Genomic DNA, 11,959 nt, shown 5'->3' with positions numbered 1-11,959 from the left:
AAACTCAACTTCTTCTTTTTTTTATTTGTTCACAAACAAGTCTGAGAGTTGTTATTACCGACTACAACGTCTCTGTGAAACAGAATGAACTGCATTGTAAGTGTGAGCTTACATTTATTTATGTGATACTTTAAAGTGAACATTTGATTCGTGTAATTAATAGTTTTGCTTTAGTTTTTACTATCTGGAGGACCAGGAAATCTTGATGTTCACTTTAGATCTCACTGAATTCTGTAGACTGAGGGCTTCAATTAATTTATGGCTTAAAAAATGTAAAACTAAACAATGAATTGTACTTATAGTAAAGGTTTACGGCCTTGTAGCTACCAGTGTAAAATTGATTGGAGGACACGGAGCCGCTCCACATACAAGACATCTCTCAGTTTAAAATGAGTGGTAGCATGTCTAAAAGGAGGACATCATCTGAACAGACACTCTGATATGACCAAGAATTATAACTTATTTATTCTGTTTCTAAAAGATGCTGACCCCGTTTCAAAGGGGACAGCTGGCTCGGAAAACCGCACTATTCTAAACTATTCTAGAGTTTGTTTTGTTTTTTTCAGTCAAATCTATTTATCTTATCTCCTGTACTCTTGTATAATTTCAAATCTAATTAATTGCTTGCATGCATGAAATAGTTCCACCTTTTTATATTTAATAAAAATAATGATAACAATAGATGTGGGTTTACAATGTGCACACATTTGCTCAAATTGGGATATAATGACTTAAGAGGGTCTTCGGTTTTACAGTTTATCCGTAGTGTGGTGATTAAGGCCAGCTGAATTTTTAAAGCTAAAAGCAAAGGTGCAACCATCTGAAGAAAATAATTTTTTCTAGATAAACAAGGACTTTATTCTGTGAACCACACGTTGCTTGAATATAGGTACACGTGCAAGGAGAGGTGATAAGTAAATAGCCACAGCCAGGTGTTGCATCCTGCCCCCTTTCTCTTCCTGTCTTTTTCCATTTCTTCAACACTTTTGACTACATTTTGCTACATCAGTCTCTGAAGTCCCAGTTTCTCCCTTTAGTTGATTATAACAGACTGACTGTTGTTGTCTCCTGAAGGGGGGGGGGGGCACACAGTACAGTTAACCTCCCGGGCCCCAAGGAACCCAGGCCCTCCCTCACATCTCTCCCCTCCTTCACCAGCGACGTGACACCTGAGGTTCGGCACATCACTTGAAAAGGTGAGCCTCCTCTTGTGTCTTAATCCCTAAACCCCTTCCTCTCCAAAACAAGGAGATTCTCTCTTTCAGGACCTCAAGGTGGAGCAACTTCAGAGTCATACTGGGGATTGGTGAGATTTTAGAGGATTTGTGGGTTTGGAGGTGCATCTGTACCGTGATGGGGAAAATGGCATGCTTGATATATAGCGCGTAGTCTTCTACTCAGGAAATTGAGATGTTTCATTTAACTACTTCCAGGCTAATGTGGATGGTGCATTCTAGCTCACTTCCACACCTTATTGGACATGTGAAGCCCCTGTTGGCTGTAACGGTAACATTCGTGCTGATATCACAGGTTAGACTATGTACTGAGAAGCGATGGAACGACCCACAGATTAACAATGCTTTGGTTCAGGAGGCCAGTAGACATTTTACACTCTTCAGTGTTCAGCACAACATTTTTCCCCCTGCTGGGTCACAGAGGAAGGCTGTCAGACTTTTTATCTTTTTGACCAACAAAAAGCCATTTTAGTTCATTTATAGTTGGAATAGAATTTATAGAATTTATCAGTGGTTTATATTATAACAAATTTTAAAGTGGTAGAATTAAAGATCTATTTTTTTTATCTGCACACAGCACTTTAATTTAGCTTCTTGGTAATTTAGCTACAACAGATAATTTATCAGACCACCTATCATTAAAAACAAAATACTTTTTTTTTTTAGAAATTTGTCAAAAACTTATTTCAAACTAAAAATTATATTATTTATATAACAGTGTTTTTATACCCAAATTTCAGCCACATTTTCACACAGGATTTATAAGAAGTCAGAAATTAAATAAAATAATTTAATTAAACAAATTATAGTTCAGCATTTAAAATATGATTTTGATGATTATCCAGTAGAGAAACAGAGATTTTGGTAACTATCAACACTGTTAATTTAGGACAGCTGTGGTGGTGAAAAAACTTTAAGCACTGTTGTTGTGTAAACTGAACCAGTGGTAGCTGGAGGATGCCACATTTACAGATTTACAGGACTTTCTCACCACTGTTGCATCACTTTCTAAGTCACTATCATCCACTGTTTACATTTAAGGGACTATATTTCAAGAAACATTCAGTGATTAGAGCCATTAGAAGCAGTATAAGCTACTGGCAATCATACTTAAGTATTTAGACTTCTTTTTTTTTTCTTTTTTTTTAAACAGCATACAAAAATGGTTTCAGGAAGGTATAGATGCAATAGTTCGATTAGCTGAAATTCATCTAGGATTTGATAAAGCCTGTCTGAACCTACTTGAATGCTTGCTAAATGATTGAGATTCCTGAGTGGCGCGTGTGGCCAGGTTTTAACAGACAGGATAGATTTCAAAATGAAAAGGCCAACAAAACTAGCAAGCAAAAAAGATCCCTCCAGTGAACTTGAATTAGTTGACACTTAACTCCTCTACAACATAAAGAAACGATTAAACACCTCCACTTTGTCCTTTTGAAGGTAACCATACGATGAATACACGTAAAATAAAATGAGGTGCCAATCGTCAGAATGACTATGCTGTATACGCTGTTTTGTGATTTGATGTATACTGTTTTAATCAATAAATGTACAAAGCAAAGGTCTCGTGTGTGCTGGTCTTGTATCTGCACGTATACATACAGTTCATCCCGATATCACTGCAGCTCGTCAAACAAAAACTTTTGACTTATTTGAAACAGTCCCAGATAAACTACAACCTGAACTACAAAGAATGAGTTGTGTACATATTCAGTTTATTTCACATAGCTTTGCAACAGAAAAGACAACATGCTTTAAAAAAAACAAACAAACAGAAAACATAATCACAGTAAAACACATTTAATAGACATCTGTTAGTCACAGGTGCTGGATTTACTGGCTGGGCTTGTCGTCTGTGGGAATTTCCTTCCACATCGGTTCAAGGATGTGATCAGGAACCTTCTCCATTGCAGTCTGTCAACATGAACAGAATAGAAGAGCAAGAACATCATATGAAAGTTGCCCTTTCCCACACAGAATTGCACAGATAGGGAAGGACTGTCATATTCAGCTTTACTGGGAAATGTCGAAGGAGTATTAGATCACATTATGAAAAAAAAAATTATCATTTTGAGAATAAAGGCAAAATTTTAAAAAAGGCTAAATGAGCAGATTAGTTGTTTCAAGACAAACAGCACCAGCTGCTATACACTTTACAAAATGCCTTGTTTAGACGAGTCGATTAAAACTAAATGATCAGCCGTCTTGTGATCCAACATGCGTACTTTTTATTGCACGATGGTGCAACCATCGATAACCTTCCATTTGTCCATTACCAGCCATTTCATTTTGGACAAATCCACTCTTTCAGGTGTGTGGTTTTCTGCCTGACCAGATGCAGTTTTCTGCAACATCTTTTCAACGTCCTTATCCTTAACATACTGAGCTAGAAGGGAAATCGTTTCCCACCTTGTTACTAAAACCGATTCTGAAGTATGAGTTCATCATCAAAAGAGGGTAAAGCAACCGTGGAAGTTGTAAACAACTATAATCTGCACATTTCATCTTCTCAAAATAGATTTTAATTTAATCTCAAAATGATCACATATATATTAGGGGGTTTTTGTTGTTGTTGTTAAGGGTTAATTTTTTCAAGGGAGAATTCATTTCATGTTTAACTGAAAACATTGTGCATGTTTTGTATCCAGTTTTGACTTCAACCAGGCCACACTGTTCATCAACTGAAAGCTTCTCTTTACCATTTGTAACAGGGGACAGGCCAAATTTATTAACAACCTAAGTTAGGAGTGGGAAATTAATTTTCCCAAGGGGGCACATTAGAATTGGGAATATCATGGAGGGCCATACTAATAAGCTTTGCAATGGAAAGCATCTAGCCTGCAGACACTGATATTGATGATACTGGTGCGCAAGTTTGGGTGTACATCGATCTCTGCAAAACCTCACCTTCGTCACCTCCATGGCTACACCTTCCGGAAGATTCCTCTGAATGTATTCAAGGTACACTTGTGCTGTACAGCCGGTTATATGATGCAGCTACAGAGACAAAAAATAAAAATAAACATGTTAAACAAATTACCTTATAATGACATGCAATAACTGGCACAAACACAAAGCTCATTTGTGTTATTATGCAAAGGTTAGAAGTTTCCAGTAAAATGTAACTAGGTGAATAATACCGAACTCCTTTTAATGGCTTTTTGTGCATTTTTTTCTTGTTGGATTTTAATTTTTTTTTTTTTTAAATTAGAGCTTCTCACCTCGATGCACCGGTAGTGAGTTCTCATCTCATACTGGACTCTGTGTTTTTTGAAAATGTGTATTGACTTCAGGAGTGTTAACCTCTCAATGTCCTTCGGAGGTTCAAAACTGTGATGGAGGAAGAAGATCCCAAAAAAAGTCATGGCATTACAAGAAGATTTTAGACAGAACCTTTACTAGAGTTAGTGTGTGGCTGCTAAAACTCACACTTTTCCAAGACTGATGCCCAGTTCTTTAGCTGTCATGGTGGCAAAGAACTCATAGCTGTCCAACACAGCTCTGTCATGACCTTTAACCAAAACCACCAGTTTCTGGAACAGTGTGTCCGGCTCCTCTGTGACTGTGATCTGGACCAAAGGAGAAAAGAAAGCCTTAACGCCACATGCAATTCCAAGCGATGGCCTTTGAATATAAACCACTGTAGGTTTGTTGTATTTCACTACAGCACCAGCCTGATATAAGAATGATAATGATAACTTACTGCCGATTGTGCTGCTGACGTTAAAACTGTCGTGTGGAAAGAAGTGCTGGGAGTCAGAGGGAGGTGAAACCTGCAGAGGAGATACAGAATAACTGCTTATACAATAAATGTGCTTAGGAAAAAGTGCACTTCAACTGCACAAGGTGCTTAATGCCTCTGGGCTTTTCTGGCTTAGCTTCATGGTGTTCCTGTTCACTGCCTGAATATACTGCTAGTGTTGTTTTATTTTATTAAGGATTGTGAGTATACTGTACCTATAAGATGTCCTTTTCTTTACATTATTTACTCAATTTCCATGGGGAAATAAACACGTTGCATTCCGATACAGCCAAAAAAGGGCTCCAAAATCACATGCTATTTAGCTTTACTGACAGATCTTATCAAAAAACAGTAAAAACTGTTTGTAAGTCTCTTCATAATTTAATTTAAAACTGCTGCACCCCTGCTTCGTGTGAAAATTCATGTGATTCACGTAAGCAATTATGGCTCAACTCATTTAAAAGATGGGGGGGTTACCTACCGAGTTATATTACATTTCCTGTGACCCGAACAGACACTCAAACTTGCCGGTCCCTGAAAACAGAATCAAGCTCTTTTTATTGAAATGTACAAATGACCTCGGTTGTGCAGCTGCCACGAATGGCCAAAATCTACGATTGGCTAACTAGCTACGGTAATTTTTCCAAAGCTAGAGACCTGCCATGTTAGTAAACTGTTAGAAAACGTTATCTAAAATGAAAAACAAGTTAGTTACCATACCAAATATGAGACACCACTCAATATCCTTGCCAAAGAGAATAATTCACGTTTGCGAACCATGAGAGACGCCATGTTTTTGAGAGAGCGGACAGAAGGTGAAATCATTTCCCTGTGCTGCCCCCTTGTGTCCTGGAGGATAAATGAGGTGAGCACTAACGAGCCAGTGATGAGTACCAAGTATCCAGTCTACAGTCCCATCGAAACCTTTCATGGTCATAAAACTGAGAATGAAAGACTAAGATTGGATGTATTATATTCAAACAAACAAACAAACAAACAAACCCAAAACCTAAACAATTATTTTGGCACATTTGTTTTCTTAATTTGTGATCATGTATAATATGTTGTTTTATTACACATTTATACACACCCACATTTGTATTTGACCTAAAATATGCTTCACATTATTGTGAAAAAAACAATGCAATGGAGGCTGCTTATACAGTTGCTGTATGCGTGTACTTAATATACTTAATACAGGTATATTTAATGTAGATACTTAGATGCATTCTTCTCCAAATTTGTGGGAACCTAGTTTTGAAAGGTAAACTGTTATTGGATTGACTGTTATTTGATTAAGGTGCTATTGATATGAACAATTTTAATTGGTCTGAATCACGTGCCTTTCACGTGACCCAGCAGTAGGGGCCCAGCAGTGTACAGTAGCAGGCTGCAGGCAGAGGAAGAAGCAGCGGTACGGATCCAAGGTAGGCACTCCACTGACCGCTGATGTTTCTCTGGCTTTGTTGGACTCATGGTTTATATTGTTTAGCCACTTTGTCACTACACCGCCGAGGTGTGTGTGTGTGTTTTTCTCAACAGATGTGTCCTAATATTAAATAACTATTGCCATAAATCGTTTGCTAATGTGCTAACCGTAGCCTGCTAGCGAGTGCCAGCGGCGGGTGGACGGAGCCAGCCTGGCGCTGATAGCTGACCGCTTAGCCGGTTAGCTGTCTCCGGTTGTTGTTCATGGAGAAGAAGAAAAAGAAGACTCGTGACAGACAGCGTTAGTTACCCGCATTCCCCAGCATCTCGGATGGATTAGCGTTACAGCCCAGCGCCAGACTCTTGAAGGGAGGACAGATTAATCCCGCGACTGGAATGTTTTGATGATCAGTGGAGACCACAGAGCTCTCGGTCTGGATCCAGGTTCTGGCTAGCTATTGCTAATAGGCAGGCAGCTTATGGTGATCGATGTTTTTGGCTAATTTTCCAACGTCTTACGGGCTTAAACAGCGATTATTTGGTTGTCAATAACCATTGTATCTTTCTTATGTTATTTTTACGAATTGGCGTGGTTTAATGGCAGATGGCTTTTTCGAGAGGCACCTATTATCATGGCCACTGGTTTACGATCTAGTGATACTGGAAATGGTGGGGAAATCTCGGGATCTTGTAATCACCGCTGACTTAATCTTAATGTCGAGTGTATTTCCAAACAGCCATTCTCATTCAGCTATTCTTTGTTGAGCTTGATTTTTATTGTCTCTGTATTAATAAATAACGTCCCGTTGTGCCTCTTCGGTCTGTCTTGTCTGTCTGACCTGCCCGGGTTCATTTTAAAGCTGTTATTCTTTTATTTGTTCTTACCTCTCTGTTACGGTCTTTGTTGTTTACCTTTCGTCTATTTTGTTTTTTAAACGTTTGGCCGCGAGAGGCCGCCTTACTACAGCTTTGTAGCCTAATTAAATGAAAGCTAAAATGATACCTGGCTCCTATAAATTATTAAGCGGGTAGTTAAATGCCCTTCCGCTGAACAGGATAGTCCTCAAAGTAAAATTGCTGCTCGAAGAGTAAAGGCAATTTTTAGCCCAGCGCATTAATATTTAAATTAACGGCAGTGGGCAGCAAATGAGCGCTTTTCCACAGCTTGTGTTGTGACACAATTCTCTTGATTTCTTAACTACATTTTAATTTTATTTTTCGTGTTTTTCTATGTTATATATAAACGTCGTTTTGTGTATTACCCAACAGTGCTCTATGGAATCCCCGAGGCCGGTTGAAAAGGCGGGCCGGCTGACGTAATGACGTTACCGGGAGAAGCGGCTCTCCTGTGGGCTGTCAGCTGATGGAGAGGAGTCCCTGCTTCTCCTCTCTCAGACACAAACTGGGATCAGATGAGGAGGATGTGGAGCACAGAAAGGAGACAATGATGATACTTGGAATGAATACCTGCCTGTTTTATAAGTTTACAAGATAAGGCGCGTTTTTGTTTTTTCTTTTTTGGGGGGTTGATGCTTGTTTTGCTCAGCTGATAGGAGTCTCAACTTTACCCTGGTGGATATCTAAATATATTTTTAGGCACTTTCATTTGGTGCCTTCTCTCCGAAACAGCACGTACTTGGTAGCATCACATCAAAAATGACCTGAGTGCCTTTTTTTGTGTGTGTGCCACCTCATTTGGCTACATAACATCATTAATCCAGCAATGCTAAAATCCACCTGTTTTTTGACCTCACCTGTGCTTTCTGGGGAAAGTTTTTATTGATCGCCTTTAGTCACTATTCCAGATCCCCAAGTAAAAGCACCAGTACTATGCACCGTTGTCGCTGTCTCATTTCTGACACGGAACTGGTAACCTCAAAGGAGGAGACGTGCTGATAACAGTAGTTGTCCTCTCCGAAGAACCTCCCTAAGGGTACTTTTTATTCTGGGAGTGTAGAGAGCTGCAGGCATGTTCGCTGCTGTGGAGCATGGCCCACTCCTGTCCAGTGACTCCAACATCTTATGTCTGTCCTGGAAGGGCAGGGTGCCCAAGAGTGAGAAGGAGAAGCCGGTATGCAGAAAGCGTTACTATGAAGAGGGCTGGCTTGCCACCGGGAACAGCCGAGGAGTGGTTGGGGTTACGTTTACATCCAGCCACTGCAGACGAGACCGGCCCACCCCACAGAGAGTAAACTTTAACCTCAGAGGGCATAATAGTGAGGTAAGAGGTTCAAGTACAATTGTTTTTGAGTAGGACTGTTAAGATGTCTATGTTAATGCTTCATCAAACAGTCTTTGAAGCTCTTAAAGGCCGCAGTCGTGTTTTGGAAGTTGTTTTAAAATGTCTTATAATCAAAAATTTATCTCAGGAATATTTAATTAGTAAATCTTCTATTTATTTATTTTTCCCACAACTTCAAGCTACTCTGATATTTCTTCCTCTTCAGTTAAACTTAATAAAGCAAATTTTCAAAATCATTATTTTTACGTGTTTAAAGCAGTATTTGAGAAGTTTCAGTAAAAGTAGACTAGTTGATCCCCTTAGAAAAGGCTGCTTAGTCCAACTTATTTTAGCTCGTGAGCCACATACAGTTATATTTGTGGGTTGTATGGAGCTCAAGTGGGTCGAACCAGTAAAATTACTACATTAAAAAAAACAAAACAAAAAAAAAACACCACCTCTTCACATTGTGGGAGGCTGTGGGTTTTGTGTTTTCCTGCGGTGGTTGATATTCATTAACCGTAAGTTGCCAGTTAGATCAACTTTTTGGTTGCAGTCAAGATATGTATACAAGATATGCATGCTCTTCCTAGTCAATACATTCTGTTACTCCAGACAGGCTTTATTCCTATCCCTCAGTATAGTAATAACCCTCAAAGATTCCCACAAAGAATGCATTGAGGCAATTTAGTTGAACCAAAAAGACTGGATGACTGTCTGAGTCAAATGTCCCAGCAATATTAAATACTAATAAGGATTTTTTTTCTCACACACACAGGACAAGTGGAGATTGAACACAGGTTGCGTTTTCTATTTAGTGGGTTTAGCTGTTTGGAGTGAGGTGCAGTGTCAGCACTCTCCGAGGCAGCTGAGGGGAGAGTGGATGAATCCCTACACGGTGTGACTGAAGCACAGCAGTAATGCCATTTAACTCTGACCACTTAAACATTCAGCTGTTATCTATATAGTCTATCTAAATAATAAGAAAAACATTTACACCAGATGTTTTTGATATTTCTGATAATCTCATTTGATGTCTGCATCTTCCTTTTCTGCACTCACGGAGTTTGGCACTGCACTATTCATTTGTGCCCACAATTTATTTCACACTTAACTCTCAGATTGCTTGCTTTTAGGATGTACATGTTTTTATTTTAATTTATATTTATTTATTTATTTTTTGATCAAGATTTGCACATTTTTACTCTTTGACCTCATTCCAGCGCTAGTAATGAGTAGTAAAGGTCCTCTCCAGTTCCACTCTTGCTTTGATATAAAGCAGTAAATAAATGCTTTGGGCGATGTGGAATCCATCACTCACGCACTCTATGCATAATTTGGGGTTTCTGACATTGGTGGAAATTACGCTGCTTAATGAATTCTGTCAAGTTGTGACAGATCGGTTCACTCACTTGGGTCATTTCTCATCTCAGTTGTGATGAAGAGAGGGCAGATTGCAATACATATTATAATACAAAAGAAATGACCCCCAGCAGCACGCTATATATGCTGTACTTGTTTTTTTTTTTTACTTTGCATTCCTTGCACCACTTGACTTTTTTTTTTTTTACTGTCTTTCAAATTAAACTTGCAGCATTGCATTTACATATGTATTAATGTGTATTTATTTATTATCACCTTTTATTTAAAGAGGTTCATTCTTGTCAGTGCATTTGCCATAACCCTTTGTCTATAAAAGCTGCTCTTTCAGCATCAAATGCCGTTAGTCCCCTGACAGTCCTGTCCTTTAAACGTCAGCTTTGTCATTGAGAACTTGTCATTGCTGGTGACGAGTGCCCTTTCATACAAATTGGCTCAAGTCATGTTAAGAAAAGCACACGGACACAGAAATGGAATATGAACTCATCCTATAGGAGTTTAGTCCTGCCAAGATCAATACTCGTGTCAGCATCTTTAAATTTGGCCATTATTCCTGTTGATGTATAGACCTCAGTGTTCAGTGATCTTCCTAATGTAAGTGAGCGTCTGAATGGATGTGTGTTTTGGACTTGTCCCAATATGGGCATTGTAGTAAAGTAAAAGCCGGATCTTAAGCTGTCAGACATCTGATAAGAAGAGGGCATGTGGATAATGGACTGTAGTGTGTGGCAGTGCCAGTGCCTGGGGTACCCTTGGATTACACCTGAGTTTACCTATAGTACAGACCTTGGCACTGCAAGCTACTTGAATTAAAAGCATCTTATGATGTGGAGAAGCTCCCCTATTGTCTTGCTGTAGCACTTTTTTTTTTTTTAAAGTCTGTTGTGATTTTCAGGTACTGAAAAGGTTTTCTGGGTCCTGTAATAATCCCAGTAAACATATGTCCTCCTCCACCTGCTTCACTCCCTTCCAACCAGCTTGAGAAATAATTACAACATAGCAGCTTCAAAAGGAGCAAGGTGAAAAGTGGGATCCTTTTGTTGTAACTCACAGCCACCTTTTCACAGAGGCATACCAATTAGTTTTCTGTTGAGTCATTTTTTTATGGTGCTTGGTTGCTTAGGAAAAATGCTAAGAACTATATGTGACTGTTTAGACAGCCTACAAAAGTAAAGCTTGAACATTTCAGCAGGGGTTATTAAGCATTTTGTTCCCAAGTCACATCTGTATTCATATCTGTGGAAAATGGCTTCCGTGCAATCATTCTAGGCACTTTGATAACACATTTGCAGCATCTGGAGCTTTCAAGGATCCTACTTTAAAAAAACAAACCAAATCAATTAATGTATTTTTTGGTTTGCAGTAAGCTTCATCAGCATATAGGTTCCCTCCATCACCTTATTGGACACAAATTCCAACCAGCTTTCTTCCTGCTTTCTGCCTTGGAGTCGTGTTTGGTTTCCAAGTGCCCCTGTAGTTTGTTTGGCTCCACGTTAACATGGCAGATAATGCACTTGATTAGAGGGCTGTTGACAAGATCCCCTTTTTCATATTTAAGAAAAAACCCTGACTTCCAGTACATGACAATTGACTTGCCAGCATTTAGAAGTTTAGACTGGTTTCAACTGGTTTTCACGCTTCGTTATCCTCACACTTATCTTTATATATATATATTTTTTTTTTTTCAAAAGTGGTGGATTTGTACTCTGTTTTGATTATAACAGCAAAAGCCTAGATTGATTTAAACCCATTCAAAGATGAAAATGAATGCCCTTGTTCTAATGGACTTGGGTGGCTTAATATACAGGCATGTATGGCAGCAATAGGGGTGTACCATTTCTTTTCAGTATCATAAACATAAATCATCTATGTTCATCCATCTGCTTTCTTCTGTGTGTCGGTGTCGCGGTGGCAGCAGTCAGACCTTGCGCCCCTTAGCTGCCTCCTCCACCT

General features: G+C 39.0%; 2 protein-coding genes across 2 annotated transcripts in view; one reads left to right on the top strand and one right to left on the bottom strand.

Annotated features, from left to right (window-relative positions):
* Nucleotides 1–2,929: 2,929 nt before the first annotated feature.
* Nucleotides 2,930–5,823, bottom strand: mrps10 (mitochondrial ribosomal protein S10). Its single transcript, XM_005730979.2, has 7 exons — nucleotides 5,698–5,823; nucleotides 5,459–5,511; nucleotides 4,939–5,008; nucleotides 4,665–4,804; nucleotides 4,457–4,565; nucleotides 4,143–4,232; nucleotides 2,930–3,149 (listed from the first exon to the last, which is right to left on the bottom strand). Exons 1-7 carry the CDS (start codon nucleotides 5,800–5,802, stop codon nucleotides 3,069–3,071), a joined length of 648 nt encoding a protein of 215 aa, XP_005731036.1. The 5' UTR covers nucleotides 5,803–5,823; the 3' UTR covers nucleotides 2,930–3,068.
* A 516-nt stretch (nucleotides 5,824–6,339) lies between these two features.
* The window catches only part of tulp4a (TUB like protein 4a), a 28,240-nt gene continuing 22,620 nt past the window's right edge, over nucleotides 6,340–11,959 (top strand). Inside the window, exons 1-2 of the mRNA XM_013910335.1 lie at nucleotides 6,340–6,404; nucleotides 7,675–8,626. Of these exons, the coding sequence (XP_013765789.1) occupies nucleotides 8,375–8,626 (252 nt within the window). The 5' untranslated portion in view covers nucleotides 6,340–6,404; nucleotides 7,675–8,374. The remainder of the gene's footprint in view (nucleotides 6,405–7,674; nucleotides 8,627–11,959) is intronic.

This window comes from Pundamilia nyererei, unplaced genomic scaffold, assembly GCF_000239375.1.
Source record: "Pundamilia nyererei isolate P.nyererei 1_Seehausen unplaced genomic scaffold, PunNye1.0 scaffold00041, whole genome shotgun sequence".
NCBI classification, from domain to species: domain Eukaryota; kingdom Metazoa; phylum Chordata; class Actinopteri; order Cichliformes; family Cichlidae; genus Pundamilia; species Pundamilia nyererei.
This window is presented reverse-complemented; position numbering and strand designations above follow the sequence as displayed.